The following is an 18,623-nucleotide window of genomic DNA, read 5'->3' on the forward strand; positions in this document are numbered from 1 at the left end:
CTTCCCATCGCTCGGAGTCCACAAGAAAAGGGTCAGGAGGGACAAAAAAAAAAAAAAAATAAGACAAATTAGAAATGTACTGTAACTGACTAAAAATGAACAATATTGGAGACAGCTTTTCTTTTAGTTCAGGTTTGTTGTTAAACTGTAGAAGGTATTAGTGATCCGTCGGGTCCTCAGAGGTAGGAAATGGAGGTTAGCCATGGCAAGGTTGGTCAAAGCATTGTCCTCCACACGATCAAAAAAACAAGCATTTGCAATGCAATAGGTCTCACATTTTCGAGAGTTTAAGCTATTGGCATTGTAAATGGCAATGCCTTTTAGTTATCTGTTTTGATAATTAACACATAAATAAAAGGCATTGTCATTTACAATGCCAATAGCTCAAACTCTTGTAAATGCGAGATATTTCACATCAAAGAAGCGACCGCCATTGACACAGGCTGCTTCGAAAGTTAAAAAAAGGCATGGCGTGCTGAATATTACCCTGGAGACGGTCGTAGAGTGCAGACGCGGTTTACTTGTTCCCGTATGAGGTTGGAATTCAATTCCCTAGTGTGCGCTGAATTACTACGCTCAAGCTCACCGGGCCTTTTTGATTGTGACTAACTGTGAAGATTACTTTTGGAAGATGCAAACCCCCATGTTGGATTCATTAAAGGAACCAAGGACCATTTTCCTCACTTTCAATTGATGGGTTGCCCAGGCTAGTCCTGATGAAGATTCGCCAGGCCGAGGAATATTATAACTCGCTTTTTGGCCACAAGTCGGATCGAAACGTCGACGCTTATTTTACTTAACCTGGACCCCCTCTTTCCTCCTGGTCTTTTGACGTGCCACCTTAGAATTGAATTCTAGCTAGAATTGAAAAATTGTTTGGAGTAAATATAAATATAATTGGGCCAGGTTACCTACGGACGGTGATTTACAACCTCCCCCCTTCTTTTTTGTGCTTTGACATATTGAATTCTCTATATACTTCGGTTGAAGTATCTTCTTTCATCACTTCACTTTTGAGCACCCTGTTTTTCTGCACGTCTCCTCCTGGAGCAACCTCCTTCAAATAGCTAATTGTATTATATATTGTCTGGATCTCACCCAAATTGCTGTAAATAAATATATGGTGACCCAGTTTATGGTCGTATGCTTGTACTTCTTATAATGTTTTTGGATAATTATCTTTTGGATATTGATTGTTCTATCCTATAATCTACTAAATCACAATCCTTGATTGTTACAATTGAAATATAGGTTCAGGACCATGGTCTTTTATACCATACATTACCCAGGTCCTTGATTACTTTGGGTCACCCCGTTCTTTATTAAAGAATATTGCAGGAAAGCATGTCATGCCTGCAGTAGGAGAAACTCAATAAGGAACTTGCAGAGTAAATCTGACATACCGTGTACCAATAGAAGTAAAAGGACCAGTCCTCATGGGAGGTTACAAATGAAGACAAGGCGGTACTAAGGAGGGACTAACATGCCTATTAAGGAATCAGAAGCCGGCATTTCCAAAGGACAATGACACAATCCAATAAGAAATATGGGTGGAGTGTGGGCGGAGCTTAAAGTCCATACTTTAATACAGCGTCCCTCGCAGAGCAGCTCATGTGCTACCCAGGCTCGACTTAACAACTTCAGAACATTACTAATAAAGGATGGCAAGGGACTCACGCCATCTCGTAGTCTTCCTTGTCGTCTCTGTTCCTGCAACAACAGCAGTAGGCAATGATGCCAATCAAGATCACACCAGCGAGGCATCCTCCGATGATCCCAGCGTAGAAGGCAATGTTCATGGAAGCTGCATGGAGCAGAAAAATAGCAGAATCTTGACCCATTGAGTGCATGGTGGGACGCAACACATGCACACTTCACATGATTGTCTACACCCGACACACACAGTTGGGAAAACCAAAAGTGAGTAAAACATCGGTTTCCAGCAAAAGTTTGTGATTTTCTATAAATCTCATTCATTTCAGTGGAACAGCAGGTAACCTCCTAGGAATGGATCATGGAATGAGTTACAAAAGAAACAAACTAAGTCAACTACAGTCCACCCGCCGCCGCTGGCGCCACCCCCACCACCACCGCCTCCGCCACCACCGCCGCCACCATCACCACCGCCGCCACCATCACCACCGCTACTCCCCTTCACACATGTTCACATAAGAACTGAGGCAAAATGGTCTACAAACCACTAATGAAAAGGCAATACCAACTCTTACTTTTAATTAGATTTGCTACATTACAGATGATCAAAATACCAAAAATCAGTCATCTCTACGGATGGCAGTCAAAAGATAAATCAAAATAATATCAGAATACACATTCACCTGGACTTCTTGTGTACAAAATCAGAAACCTACCACACGTATACCAACACCACTACATACGTAATGAAAGATGGTGGCACACAAAAAAAACAGTATTAGTAAATTATTCATTATGCATTTAATCATTTTGTTCCGGAAATCTGAAGAACCAAGTATTACCAACACATTTCTACAAAACAAAATCTTTAAATAGATTTTGGAGCACATTGCTTGCTTCTTAACTAGTAATCAATAAAAGTTTGCTAGACTCCTTCCGGGGAGGCGGGTGGGGGGGGGGATTACAGGGCGCACAGGGGTAGCTGGGCCCACACAATGGTGGGGGAGATACATTGGGTTTTCTGGTCCATTCTATTATGGTTGTGGAAAATGGGCCAAGCACTGGTACAGCCTGGAAGCACTTGACTCTCAGGGCGGGGAGGGCTTCTCCGGGGTGTAGCATAGGGCAAGAGAGTATAACTTAATCAACCAACAGACACTACCAAATTGTTCATCGCAGTGCTTATCTTTTTTACCAAAAGAAAGCACTTTAAGCTCGAAGCAAAACGTGGCACTACTTAATTCAATAAGGCGTCAATAGGAATTAAAATCGCAGGGCTGCAATCTCAGTTATGATCTTCAGTAAGGCGCTAGATTACGCTAAGGGATACCCAGTACCCAAGCCCATTGGAGATTAGCTTTGTGTAGAATAAAGTACTTTTTCTAAAGATGAAGTACCATCTGGAGATTGATGTATCAGGTGCCTTCTTGGCGAGGTCTGAATCTCTACCAAAACCACCTCCCTCAGTAAGCCTTGGCTTGATCTGCCTAGCCATTGTTGAGGTAAAGTGTGAAAGCGCTGTACTTGGCACTCAGTTGTGGTCCAACTGTGAAGTGAGGCAGGATATCTTAAGTATAAGGCCTGCCCTGGCACAATTAGAGTCCTGTAACCCCTATGCCCCCCTCTACCAGGGCTACTCATAATGACAAAGTGCTGCTCAAATGCCTCAGGGACATTTCCCATGTAAGGAGCTCTGTTCAGAGATTGGTATTGATTTAATGATTTTTATAATTTTTTGCATTTTTTTCGGAATCTCTTCCCAGACACTTAGGCATTTAGAAGAGTTGTAAGGCGAGGCTACATGAAAACATCACCATGAATGCTTGATTCTGATGTTGCATCTCCTGTAGTGTTAAGAACACTAATGGGAAAGAAGCCTTAGTAATATGGGGTGTCTACAACCACAAGGCCAAAAAAGTGAAGGAAGGTAGAGGGGTATGTTAGGTCCACCCTCCTGTTGCAATAGTAGACCTACAAAATCTGAGATGTCGGATAAGGAACGTAGCAAAAAAGGGAAGGATTTTCGCTCGATCGGAGTCGGAAAATTCATCAGGAAAGGAAAGATTTCCTTTGAGTCCCCTCACTCACCAGGGTTTCCCCTTGGTGACATGCTTCATCATAGGGGCCATCTCAATCTGCTACGGATTGAGGCATGCTACGACTTGCGACGTTACGTAGGAGCACTTGTAGTGAAGAACTATGCGTAGTGCAGTAACGTTGTGGAGTGAGTAAAAATACCTAACTAGTTGGCGAAATAACTTTATTCTGGCTCCTAGTTGGTATGTCTAAAAACAGGGCGAGTTACTAGGAGGCCTAGCTATAATGAGTTAGGGGGTCCCTAGTGAACGGCAACATGTTTCGAGCCTCCCCAGAGCTCTTCTTCAGGACACACTCCAAAAAGTCACCTAAAATGAGGTAAATAGTGCAATTATTCAAGAAACCAAAACGCTGCAACTAAAAAGCTAGCGTTGGTAATACATACGATAAACCATTTGTCACGTAGTATTCATTATGATGCAAAATGTGCCTCATGGTCTTGAGGGGGTGAGGGTGCCTGCTCGAGCTTTGATATGCTCTCCTCAATGGCACACTACCTAATAGTTCCTCACGAGACCGCATATTGCAGCCCAGTGGCGAAGCTAGGCCTTTTGTCGCCCGGGGTGGCGGTAAGAGCAGGGAGGGGTCAGAAGTGGGGGGGGGAAGAGATGCTGGCAATCAATTCCTACTTTTGACGATGCGCAGCCGCAGGTAAAAAGGGGGGTCGTGGGTGGCTGCCCTGAAAACTCTTGACGCCAGGGCCCACCCTCTTTGCTATGCCACTGCTGCCAGTAGGAGTCTGTTCTTCAACATTGGCTTAGTGTGCCAGGGCTGCTCACCCTCATGTCTTCTACAGATCAAACAGCAGAGTTGCCCCTTAGTTTACAAGACACTGCCCTGATACAGCACACACAGCCATACCAACATACACACAGTCACAACTAAGTACAGGCTGCCATGCCAGTTCTTTCCTAATTTCCACAGTAACATCCCATGCCTATTTTCAAACTGTCAAAATAATGCCAGTGGGTTAACACCAGAATCTCACAAAGGCGAAACACTGTCCATTCTTGAATATCCATCAAATCTCGCCACACACTGCTGCACATGCCTGCAGATTGCCCTCCACGGAGGGTCCAGTGGAGTGCGCTACTGTGACCACTGTTTGATACAGCAAAGTTCTCCGGGCTCACAGAACTCCAAAAGTTGAGGTTGTGGTTTCAACAGTTCTTTATTTCATTTTTCCAACATACGCCGTTTGCCAACACGTGTTTTGTCTCTTACTACACAGCAGACTTCATTAGGGCTTGAGTTGTCCCAATCTTGTGTGTGGTACTCTACAATATGCTTTAGGGCTGGTAATTTGTTAGTCCATGTCTTGGATGTGCAAGTCCATGCTGCATCAGGTCGATCACACTATGGGAGCTGATGGACTTGCACATCCAAGACGTGGACTAACAAATTACCAGCCCTACAGAATATTGAAAAGTCCCACACATAACTCGAGCCCTGATGAAGGCTGCTGTGACTGTAACAGCATGAGACGAAACACCTATCGACAAAGGGTGTGTGTTGGAACAATGAAATAAAGAACTGTTGAAAACACGACCTCAACTTTTGGATTTGTGTGTGCCCGGAGAACTTTGCTATTTAATTTTCTGGACTTTTCCAGTTGAGGAAGAATAGGTGGCTCTTCCTCCTCCTGAGCAGCAGACAATATTTGGACATTAAACAAAAAAGAATGATTAATTTGACTTGATCTGTGATACATTGTGATAGTGTGTGTCCTTTCTCCCAACCACTCTAATTGCTTTCTTTCACTGCTTGATATGGTTTGCCATCCCCAGCCTAGAAGTGGCGGTCATTTCCTGGGTTTAATCGGTAAACATAGTGTACAATTTTGCTCAAAAACAAATGTCTGTGGTTACTTTACAATATTTCCCATTACTTCAGGTTTTAGTCATTAGGTACGCTAACTATTACTGAATAGTCTTAAACTACAGCATATGTTTAAGACAGGGCCATGCATGAAAAAGTTTCCTGCATCACCAGTTGGGGATATTTGGGTTTAGAAAACTAAGTCGCGTGGCATGTTGGATGTATTATGTCGGGTTGATTTCAAAAGGTGCACGGACTAAAACAATGTCTTCAACTGTAAATCTACATGCTTTAACTGTAAATCTACATGCTTTAACTGTTAATCTACATGCTCCGACTGTGAATCTACATGCTCCGACTGTGAATCTACATGCTCCGACTGTGAATCTACATGCTCCGACTGTGAATCTACATGCTCCGACTGTGAATCTACATGCTCCGACTGTGAATCTACATGCTCCGACTGTGAATCTACATGCTCCGACTGTGAATCTACATGCTCCGACTGTGAATCTACATGCTCCGACTGTGAATCTACATCCTCTTTCAATATACTGAATGAGGTGAAAAGTCCAGTTTTTCTCTTACAGTTTGAACAATGCAGCCCTTCGTAAAGACGTATTGTGTAAAACCAAGTGCTCTCTTTACTTACTTGTAGACTACCCTATGAGCGTATTGGGATGCAGGGTTCACACAAGCAGCATCTGGACACAATCTAGGCCTATACGCTATATTGGACCCTTGCTACTCCTGTGGTCAAAATAGTACTTTGGATATTTAAAGTCAACTGGAAACGAGGATATCCATCATGCACAGAAAGTGTGGTGGTTGGTCAACCACAAAATGGTATAGGAATGCAGTCATTGCATAGTGAAGATATTGGTTAAAGGCAGTATCAGATATAAATCCCACCACAGGGACCTGGCAGATGAACCCATGCTGTTAATGCCCGCTTGGTGTTTTCAAGGTGGTGTTGTCTTGCTGAAATATACTCAAGATGTTTTCTGGAAAAGTACCCCTTGTGCAAGAGATGTCCCAGGCAGTTTAAGAGACAGAATATGAAATGCATCTCAAGTAGGGAGTGAAACACATGTCTGGGAGGTCTCCTGATAGAGGCCACAAACTAGAGGTAAACACCTTGATAATGGAGGTCTAAAGAAAGGTGAAGGAAGGGCTCCTCTTTCAATGCTGCTGTACTGCTCGAGAGTAACAGCAATTCACTTTAATCTAAAGTTGCAGCGCATCCTGGTTCAAAGGGACTTCTAGCCACTTCACAACAAATATGTATGTTGGGATATGCCAGGTAGTAAGTAGTAAATAAGGAAAAGCAAATTTAAAACATACCTTAGGTTATCTAGTCAGATGGAACTTAATATGCTTAGGTCTGCAACGATTCGTGAACATCCGTCTAGCTTTTAAAAGGAAATTCCTGCGTTAAATTAATGCCTCCACCTTTGTCACTACAAGGTGGACACCTCGACTCCATTGGCACTGGCCAACTTCACAAGCATAGAGAAAAAGGGAGTAACCCCACTGACCAAGAGACAACTAATTAAAACAGAGCTCTCTTGGACTGAATATATTTACCAAAAGTAATTTGCCTCAACATCCAATCAATCCGGGGTCTCACATCAACCACAAAACCAGGCCCAAAGAACAATTATAAACACATTGATAAAAACTGAAAATAATATAAAAATATTTTTTTTTTTTTTTTTTTTTTGAAACCGTTTATTGCAATCTCAAATAGTTACAGGTATGGGCCTACAACCGTCTGGCCGGCCGCTAGAGTGGCAGAAGCATATGACATATATACAGAAAAATCTCTTGGCGGTGCAAAAAGGTAAATCAGGAGATATCAGTAGTGCAGGCCACATAACTCCAAACCCACAATACGGTTTCCTTTTGTCGAAACACAACACAAAAAACCACACCCGCAAGGCAACCCGCAATCCCAAGTGACAGCACGCGCTCCTTAAGTGGGGGACCCCAACCAATCGCCAGACTCTGAAGAGGAGAATGAGAACAGATCAGGGACTGGGGAACCACGTGCCCATGGCTGGGGGAGGGGGTCGGCTAGGGGGACGGAGCTGGTGAGGCAGCCGGCAGCAGTGGCGGCTCGCAAATACCCCCGCGATAGGCGTTCCAGGGGCCCCAGATTTTCACCCACGCCCCAGGCTTACCCCTCGCAACATACACCACCTTTTCACGAAACATACACCAGTCCATGTGTTCTTTCCAGGCCGACACCGCCGGGGGCCTCTGGGATCCCCACAATTGAGCAATGTCACGCTTAGCTATCATGTATCCCAGAGTCACCCACCGCGTCTGCGGAACCGAGTAGTCAGTTGGCTCCCACACATTCAGCAAGCATCTCCTCGCTTCAGGCAACAGCGCGACACGCGTAACCACTCGCAGGACCTCGTGCACACCACGCCAGAATCGCTCCACCTTTGGGCATTCCCACAGAATATGCAAGAAAGTTGCCAAAGCACCACAGCCACGCTTACACAGTCCATCCCCAGCAAAGCCCATACGTAGAAGCCTTGGCCCCGTCACGTAAACCCGGTGGAGGATCTTAAGCTGGACGAAGCGAAGGCGAGCCGGGATGGCCACCTCCTTCGGAGAGGCCACCGCGGAAATCCAGTCCTCGTCGTCCAATTCCAGCCCATCGGCAACCCAGGCCTCGCGAAGGCCAGTCAGCAGGCCCGATCGGTCGTTGATCAGTTTTTTATATATAAGGGAGATCGTGCTGTCTGGGACATGGCCATCCAGCACTCTGTCCTCCAGGGGGGAAGACTCCGGAATGGACGCGACATCCGGGAAGACGGAGCCCAGCGCGTGGCGGACTTGTAAGTACCGAAAGTACTCACTGCCTTGCAACTGAAACTCCGTCTGCAGCGTCTCGAAAGTTTTGAATCCCCCCCCTCGTCCAGAGATCTCCCACTGTGCTGATGCCGATCGTGTCCCACTTCTCGAAGCCCTTCGAGGTCCACAGGGAGCCCAACCTCGCGGACGCATATAGCGGTGACGCCCGGGTCAAACGGTCCTTCCACCCCATAGCTGCGTTAGCCGCGTGCCATACACGCACCATGACACGCGTCGGTCCCGTCAGGCGAGGGTCCGGCGCGCCAGAGTAGAGCGCTCGATTGTAGTCGCCACCGGGCAGGAGCATCTTGTCCATTTCAAATGCCGGGTTCAGGGCGGGCCCGTAAAGGCCATGATTAATCGCAGCTAGCTGGGAGGCCCAGTAATACCGTTTAATATCCGGGAGGGCAACCCCCCCATCGTACCACGGGAGCGTCAATTTAGCCAAGGCAATACGTGGCCTCCCGTCCCAGAACAGGCGACGCTGCAAACTCTCCACCTCACGGAAGTAGCGCGCCAGGACCAAGTCCATAGTGTTCTGGAGAGCGTACAGAAAGCGCGGCAACGACATCATCTTAAACAAGGCCGCTCGGCCGAGCGGCGAAAGCGGCAGACGCCGCCAACGCACCACATCCTCCTTCAAGCGCTGGAGGGGGGGCAGCAAATTCCGCTCGTAGCGGGCCTCCGGGTCCAGAGTAATATATATACCCAGGTACCGAAACCCCTGGGAGGCAATCTGGATCGGACAGTCCCGTGGTAGGACCGGAGCCTCCCCGGCAAGCACATATACACAGGATTTCGCCCAGTTGATGACGAGGCCTGAGTTGTGACCGAATGAGCGCAAAACATCAACTAGGACGATCAGTGATTTACGCGGGGAGGCGAGATATAGAAGGATATCAGCGTAGAGGGACACACGGTCCTCATGCTCGGGGGTCCAGCGGAGACCACGGATGGAAGGGTGCCACCGCAGCCACTCCGCCAGGGGCTCCAGGGCCAGTGCAAACAGGAGAGGCGACAGGGGGCAACCCTGTCGCGTGCCCCGTCCCAGTGCGAATGGGCCGGAATACAACAACTTGACCCAGCTGATGAAGCCCGGTCCGAAGCCAAACTTCGCCAGCATCGCCCAAATGTATGGCCACTCGAGCGTATCAAACGCCATGGTGGCGTCCAAGGACGCCAAGATGGCCGGTTCCCGCACGAACGGGACACGCGCGAGCACCCCGTGCAAGCGTCGCAGATTAAGGGCCGTGTTACGATGGGGTATGAAGCCGGACTGGTCTTGGTGGACCAAATCGCCCACCACGCCGAGCAGCCGGTTGGCCAGCACCTTGGCGAGGATTTTGGGCTCAGCGTTCAAGAGCGAGATAGGCCTATAGGATGTGACCCGCTCACGGGGTCTCCCCTCCTTGTGGATCACCACGATCGTGGCCAGACGCTGGTCCGGCGGAAGGGAACCCCGCGAGCGTGCCGCCAGGAACATCGCGCGCAGGTGGGGCGCCAGTACATCCGGTCGCAGCTTATACAGCTCGATAGGGATGCCATTGGGGCCCATGGCCTTGCCAGATGCGACCGAGCGGATAGCAAGGGCAATTTCGTCCGAGGTGGGAGGAGCGTCCAGCGAATCCCTGTCCTCCACCGAAAGGGAGGGCAGCGCGATGTCCCGAAGCAGGGCATGGGAATCCTCCTCCGAGCAGGGAGAAACCGGGGAATACACCTCGCGGAAATAATCCGCGAAGCAGGAGACAATGGCGTCCGGCTCGGCGACACACACACCATCCATCCTCTCGATCAACGGAACCACACGACTCGCTCTCTCCTTTTTGTCCAACCACGCAATCAATTTACCAGCCTTATCACCCACATCATACAGTCGCCCCTGTTGCTCTCTACTGAGGCCCCTGGCCGCCTCCGTGACGAGGGCCCTATAGGCCGCCTGCTTGAGGTGTAGAACATGCAATGTGGCATCCGTCACCCCGCTCCCCAGGTCACCCTCTAGTTCAGTAATTTCGGCCTCCACCCGGGTTACCTCCTCCCGCTCGCGCCTCCGGGCATGGGAGATAAAGGAGAGGGCCTCCCCTCTGAGAACTACCTTAAAAGCCTCCCACAGGGAGATAGCCGAAGGGACAGACCCCACATTCTCCTCAAAGTACCGCTGCAAGGATTTGATCAATTCGGCTCGAATAGTGGGGTCGCGCAGGTACCAGGCATTGATTGGGGCTACCCTGCCCTCCCCCCTCGGGAAGACATCAAAGTGCAACAGTAGTGGGGAGTGATCTGAAATACCCCGCGCCAAATGGCGCACCTCTCCCACTCTCCCAGCATAAGCCGCAGGGACAAGGACATAATCAAGCCGCGAGAGGCTACCATGGGCACCCGAGTGGAAGGTGTATTGCAGCTGCGCGGGATGCTTTAGTCGCCAGCAATCCACCAATCCTAGTGTATCTAAAAGGCCGGACAGCCACGCCTGTGCCCGGGGGAGGTCCCTGGGGGATGACGATCCATAGACCCAGAAGCCACCGCATTGAAGTCCCCCCCAACTACCAGAAGCCCACCCGGGAGGTCAAGGAGGAGGCGCCCCAGGTCCGCAAACGTGGTAGATTGCAACCCCGGCGGAACGTACACTGATACAAAAACGACCACTCTGCCCTCCATTCTACCCACCAAGACAGTGTAACGTCCCCTCTCATCATGGCGCACCTCATCAATCTCCAATGGGAGCGAGTTCTTAATCATGATGCCCACCCCCCGCGAGCCCGAAGTGAAGCCCGAATGGGCCACCAAGCGATAGCCTCGCCGATTCATGGCATGAAAGAAATTACCTATAAGGTGTGTCTCCTGCAGGAAGACCACATCTGGTGAAATCCGTTTCAGATACTGCAGGACCACACCACGCTTAATCCTATCCCCCAGTCCGTTAACGTTCCATGATAACACAGTCAAATCCCTACCCCCCATCATACATGGAAGCCATCAGTCGTCCCCCAAAGAGCATCTCGAAAACAACAATACAGTAAAGGGTTCGCCTTGCGGTGCAAACAAACAACACTCCACCCCCGCCCACCCATCCCAACAGAACTCCCCCCTCCCTGCACCCCTGCATGAGCCCAGACAGCCCCCCCAAAGTGCAGTGTGCCTGTCGCCCCATAGACGAAAAACTAACTAGTCCCCCAGAGGAGGAGGGAAAGCCCCCAATGGACCCCGTACGACCTCCATAGGAGGGGAACATACACGATCAGTGAGTGGTAACCGGAATGTTGTCCAGAGCAAGGCCTACTATTCACCCCTCAGTTCTGATCCGGCGAGCCCTCCCCGCCAACCGCACCCCCCCCACCCCCCCGGCCCCGATCCCCAGGCAGAGTATCCAACCAGTCCCCAGCCGCCTCGGGACGGTCAAAAAAGTGCGTGCGACCATCCACCTCCACCCTCAGCTTAGCTGGAAAAAGCATTGAGTACTTAAGGTTCAGGTCCCGTAGGCGACGTTTAACTCCAAGAAAACTCAGTCTCTGCTTTTGGACCGTCGGAGTAAAGTCAGGGTAGAAATTCACGTCCATATTATCGAGCTTGACCGGTCCCTGTAGCCTGGAAGTCTGCAGGATAGCGTCTCTGTCCCGAAAGTTAAAAATCCGGGCAATGAGAGGCCGCGGCGGGGCTCCGGCCTTAGGTCTTCCTCCGGGGACCCTGTGAGCACGTTCCACCGCAAAAAGTTTACTCAGCCCCCGGGGCTGGAGACGGGTGAGGATCAGGTCTTCCACAAACAAATCTGCCGCCTCCTCCTCCCGTCCCTCCGGCACCCCGACAATGCGAACGTTGTTCCTCCGGGCCCGACCCTCGGAGTCCTCCAATCGACGGTCCATCAGGGCGCTCGCCTGGCCAAGCCGGTGCACCTCCTTTCGAAGGGCCGCCACGTCTGTAGTGAGACTCGAGGTAGTGTGGGCCAGGGAATCGACTCGGTCATTTGTTTTAGACAAGTCGGCTCTCACCAGGCCCACATCCACCAGGGCCGAGTCTATCTTCTGCGCCAGAGTATCAAAGCGCTGGTCTACCGAGGCCTTCATCTCGGCAATGGCGCCCATGACGTCCCGGAGGGTCAGATCCGCGGGCTGAGCAGACGCCTCAGTCGGGCCCGCGGGGGATGTACGCTGTGCCTCTGGAGATCCCTTCTGGAGGGTGTAGCGGTCCATGCTGTTAGACTGATGTGCCGGGCCACGGCGGGTCGATTTCACCTTTGCCCGGTCGCCATCTTGCTTTGTGGACATGTCGCACTCCCAAAGTCGTGCCAATCTCCTCGAAAGGGCCGATAAACCAGTTCACGGGTTCCGGGGGGGGGGGGTGACCACTGGACCGCAGGACAACTCACAGCCGGCGGGTCAGCCGGGCACCAGGACAAGGCCACACCACCGCACCCCGCTCCGCAACCCTACCTCGCTTGAGGGCAAGGAGGGCGCAAAAGCGAAAGTGAAAGCGCGGGGTACGCGAGTCGCCCAGCCCTGCCCGCCGCTGTTGTTCGCTTTGTCCCCGGATCGCCCCACAACTCCAATCCGGGGGGCCGGCGCGGAGAAGGCCGCAATCTTCGATCGGTGCTCCCACCGGTGTCCGGGGTCCGATTCGAAAAAGGAAAACGGGTGCCGCCTCAGCTCGGGTACACAGACACAGTCCCCTCATCAAAGACAGGATATAATCAGGATTAATTCAGGAGGTCGCGGAGGTCCTCGGGAGCTTCGCACCTACGCGGCCATCTTGGTTGCGCGCTAGGCTCCTCCCCTATATATAAAAATATTTTTATTTAAAAAAAGTTCTTAGGAATTATTCAGGATTAAAAACAAATTAGATCAAACAGATGACACCAATATAATTACTAACAAATAATCAAAGTGTAAAATGCATGAGAGACCAGAAATGTGTGAAACATTCAAATCATCAAGATACGGTTATTTCAAAAGAAACAATCAATTAAATCAAAGTCCCTTAGTAAATTATATGACTGGGCATGGACAGTTCCTGGAATATACCCTTAGAGTAAAACAAGAGCGTCAACGCGTTTCGGTGGCAATAAATTATCGAGAAGCCACCTTCATCAGGACAAGGGTAATAATTGTCTCTCTTTATGGAACAATTTGTGGTACACTTTAATGTCACCTAATTGAAAAGACAAATATACAAAATCACAACTATATATTTTATCATCAATACAAATGGAAAACAATTAAAAACATTTTTATAAGAACAGTTTCAAAATGGTTTGACTGTAAATATCCAAATGTCCTCTTAAAACCAAGAACAGACCTAAGTAGATAAAATTTGTTTATAATTGTTGATTGGGGTCTGTATTTGTCCTATCTTTCATCTCTCATTTATACGCACATAGGCAGAGAGACACCACTCATTCATCAAACCATGTTACAATCTACTCACATCTTTAGAACCGATTATCTATAATAGCACTGTTACAGTAAGCTTCATATAATGTATCATATTTTTAATCTTTTATATTAAGGAACACGGTGGGGATCCCTCACCACCGTTTATGAATAAACAACTATATTTCTAACTCACGGTGTCAGGTCAACCCTAACACATTCGTATCAAGGATGTGGTATAATATTATTATGAACCACATATATGGGTTTAAATTTATAACAACCTTTTTACCCATAGCACCCACCTTTACGGTAAGTATGTAGTCAAATGTCAACCTCCGGTTAGTTAAGAAGACAGTGGCAAAAACAAATCCTTAAGAATCTTCTTCTTAGGCCAATGAGACTCCCATGGAAGAAATTAATGTTCCTTAATTTTGAGTGCCTCGTGACCTACTTGACCATCACCCCATCTAATGCTGGTGGTGGCTATGTATATATGTACCTTCCTCTTGTGGTGCTTTTCGATAAAAACTCTGAGATTTCCTCAAATCTTAAGCGAGAATTAAATACGTTGTCCGCCTTGGGTCCAGGTCAAAGAAGATCCCCTGTTATATCAGTGGGATTCTGAATAAAGGGACAGAAATAATGAATATTAATGTGTCTTTTTGATAATTACTCCATCCACACTCTTCCCCCTTTGTCTCCTGATCTCATAAAAATGGCATCTCACCTACCTTTATTATGCACAGTTTGGATATCCAAGGTAACTTTTGATTAAATATATTCTGTTACCATCATAGTGTGCCAGGGGATGATATCTTTAGTGTTGATCACTGTGGCCTGCTGCTTTGTCTAATCCCTGAAATGATATGCGTATATCTATGCGTATTTTAATGCGAAAGGTATGGTCTCGGATAGACCATAATATAGTGATAATTACAATTTCCCTGTTTGTTCCAAATACCCTATATTTTGTAATATTCCTTGCATTGTTTCCAGACCTTTCATGTCTTGTCAGTAATTGTCTTCAAAATATTCATCCTCCTGAGCCACATTGAATAGGTTCAAGAAAAACTATAGTGAAGCTCATCCGCCCCTTTTCCCATGTGTTCGGTTAACGACTGCCTTCAGTTCTTATTTAATATTTAGATCACCCCAAATATTTGCAAACGCTTCCTGTACTCTCAATAACTTTCTTTCTCTCTTTAACCCCAACTACACAGCTCAACCCGTGTTACATTGGTTCAAGAAAGCAAAGAGTACAAGACTCAAACCATTCATTAATGTTTGTTAGAGGACTGCCTCTTGTGTAGCCCATATCTGACTCATTTCTGTATGCTCTATTCGCTCACCTTTATGAATGAATCCAGCGTCTGGTATCTCGCCGCACCGTTCTGCTCCACGATCGGGTAGATACTGACCCGTATTGTGGCCCTTTTTAAATACCTTATTTCATTGGCCGTACCTGGTGCGCCACAAGCGCATCATCCAGAATCGCCTAACAGCGATGGGAATACGGCGTTAAAACAGCAATGCCTCCCGAGCCACATTGGTGGCTACCACCACCACTCAAGATTCACTCGAATTCATGAGTTGTCCATGAAACACCAAGCAACGCTCTCGTGGGTGGCTATAGTCACCCATATTGCCTCTACCTCATTACTAGTTCACAGAGAAAATCGTCTGATGTGAATCAACCAGAAGCTACTAAACGAAACCACAGTGTGATGTTTAAAGACACTTCTTAAAGTGACAAACCTTGATGATATCATGAGATACCTAAGTGGCCCCACCGTGCCTTCCGAAACGCTTAAATTCGGGTGCTAACTGGGGACTCCATGAGGGGATGTCAATAATAGATTTAAATGCCATACGTAGCCTCAGTATTAACCCTCAATTCTATCTGTAAAGAATGATGTATTGTATTTAATCAAACTAATAATTTTGTATAACCCCATATATTGTATACATGACCCTACCATATAATATATGTCAAACTAGTAGCCCTTTTCAGTGTATACGTGGCTAAAAATGAACATAAAGGCCAACGAGTGGCTAACAAAAACTGACAACTACTTAAAGTTACTGGTATTTAATGGGTCTCAATCAAGCCGAATGCCTCTAAAACAGCAATAGGACATGTCCGGTACATACCCACCTGCTGTTCACAAGGTCCCCGCAAGACCAAAGTTCCCAGTTAATCATGTCCTGCTTCCATAAAGACCCAAGGATAACTCTGAAGTGGTACATAATCTTATTGCTCAATCAGTTACATCCAATCTTCCTTGGTGTTCAGACCAGTTCTAATAGTGTCCAGGATTGCAATGTACCCTTGTTCCCGTTTTTTTCGCTTCACGTTCTCAAAAAAGGAGCAGATTCATTGAAAATAGGTCTGTCCTCAAATTGCCCCACATAGAGGCAAGCCAGACTGGGGGCACAGGAGGCCCCCATACTGGTCCCCTTGCGTTGTAAATATAGGTCACCTTTGAAAAGAAACATATTTTGTTTAAGTACCAAAGTTGTACATGCAATTATGAAATCTGCATTGGCACCTCTGCTTTCGGCAGGGCCCAGGATGCGCCTGATGACATCTAATGTCGCATCCTGGGGTATGTTCATGTACAGTGCCTTAATATCAAGTGAGAACGTGATAAAGTGGAGTAGATTCATTGACGATATTTTATTCATCTGGAAAGGCACTGCAGACCTTCTATAGGAATTTTTACAATGGCGGAATCTGGGCGATGAAAATTTAAAATTCACATCAGAGTACAGTAATAAGACTGTGAATTGTTTGGACTTAAGCAATTAAGGGCGTGGGCGAAACCTTGAGGTAGAACTTTTCACTAAACCCACAGATAAGAATACACTATAGCATTACTCGAGTTATCATCCTAGGACACAGAAGGACAACATCCCCTTTGGGCAGTTCCTCCGGCTCCGAAGGAACTGCTCATCGTGGATGATTTTTACAAGCATTCTGAAGTTTTAAAAACCAAATTGAAGGACAGTGGTTACCCCAAAAAACTCATCTCACATTCATTCAAACGAGCCCAGTTTTACGACCGTGAGTGTATGATATCCAATACAACCAATAATAATAAAAAAATTAATTGTAATGACAAGAAAAAGATCATATTTGTGAGCCAATTCTCTGGCATCAGTAATAAACTTAAAAACTTTATTAACTCCAATTAGAGTATTCTCAATGATAACGAATTTATGACTCTAGATAGGCCATTATTTGCATTCAGACGCAATAATAATTTAAAGAAAAGAATTGGTGCACTCATTTCGTGAAGCACCGAAAGTGGGCCAATGCAACTTGATGGGTACCAGAGTATTAGGCAACTACAAATGTAGTAGTTGTACTATGTGTGGTCAGTGCATAGTAGGCAAGGAGATGTTGTATAATAGACCCACTCTTGTCTCCTGAGATTTCAACAACTGTAGAATTTGAAGTTGTAGATTGAGCAATAAGAGTATGTACCACTTCAGAGTTACCCTTAGGTCTTTATGAAAGCAGGACATGCTTAACTGGGTACTTTGGTCTTGCGGGGGCCTTGCGAACAGCAAGTGTGTATGTACCGGCCAGGTCCTATTGCTGTGTTAGAGGTGTTCGGCTTGATTGGGACCCATTAAATACCAGTAACTTTTAGTAGTTGACAGTCTTTGCTAGCCACTCGTTGGCCTTTATGTTCATTATTAGACAAGTATACACAGAAAATGGCTACTAGTTTGACATATTATATGGTAGGATCATGTATTTTAATAATTGGTTATACAAAATTATTAGTATGATTAAATACAATACATCATTGTTTACAGATAGATTTGAGGGTTAATACTGAGGCTACGTATGGCATTTAAATCTATTATTGAGATTCCCTCATGGAGTCCCCAGTTAGCACCCAAATTTGAGCGGTTCGGAAAGCACGGTGGGACCCACTTAGATATCTTGTGATATCATCAAGGTTTGTCACTTTAAGAAGTGTCTTTAAACATCACACTGTGGTTTCGTTTAGTAGCTTCTGGTCGATTCACATCAGGCGATTTTCTCTGTGAACTAGTAATGAGGTAGAGGCAATATGAGTGACTGTAGCTATCCATGAGAGCGTCGCTTGGTGTTTCCCGGACAACTCATGAACTCTAGTTGAGCGGCGGTGGTATCCACCGACGTAGCTCGGGAGGCATTGCCGTTTTAACGCCATATTCCCATCGCTGTTAGGCGATTCTGGATGAAGCGCTCGTGGCGCACCAGGTGCGGCCAATGAAAGAAGGTATTTTAAAAAAGCCACAATACGGGTCAGTATCTACCCGATCGTGGAGCAGAATGGTGCGGCGCGATACCAGACGCTGGATTCATTCATAAAGGTGAGAGTAGAGCATGCAGAATGAGCCTGGTATGAGATGCAGCGCAGAATCTGGTGGGTATCGATTCGATATTCACATGAGGCAGTCCTCTAACAAACATTTAATGAATGGTTTGAGTCTTGTACTCTTTGCTTTCTTGAACCAATGTAACACGGGTTGAGCTGTGTAGTTGGGGTTAAAGAGTGAAAGAAAGTTAGAGAGTACAGAAAGCGTTTTCAAATACTTGGGGTGATCTAAATATTAAATAAGAACTGAAGGCAGTTGTTAACCGAACACATGGGAAAAGGGGCGGATGAGCTTTTCACTATAGTTTTTCTTGAACCTATTCATTCAATGTGGCTCAGGAGGATGAATATTTTTAAGACAATTACTGACAAGACATTAAAGGTCTGGAAACAATGCAAGGAATATTACAAATTATAGGGTATTTGGAACACACGGGGAAATTGTAAT

At 47.0% G+C, this 18,623-nt stretch overlaps 1 protein-coding gene across 1 annotated transcript in view; it reads right to left on the minus strand.

The window, feature by feature from the left end:
- The window catches only part of GPA33 (glycoprotein A33), a 188,607-nt gene that overhangs the window by 5,145 nt on the left and 164,839 nt on the right, over nt 1–18,623 (minus strand). Inside the window, exon 6 of the mRNA XM_085621109.1 lies at nt 1,678–1,804. Within this exon, the coding sequence (XP_085477235.1) occupies nt 1,678–1,804 (127 nt within the window). The remainder of the gene's footprint in view (nt 1–1,677; nt 1,805–18,623) is intronic.

The sequence above is a fragment of the Triturus cristatus genome, chromosome 8 (genome assembly GCF_964204655.1).
Source record: "Triturus cristatus chromosome 8, aTriCri1.1, whole genome shotgun sequence".
Taxonomy (NCBI): Eukaryota; Metazoa; Chordata; class Amphibia; order Caudata; family Salamandridae; genus Triturus; species Triturus cristatus.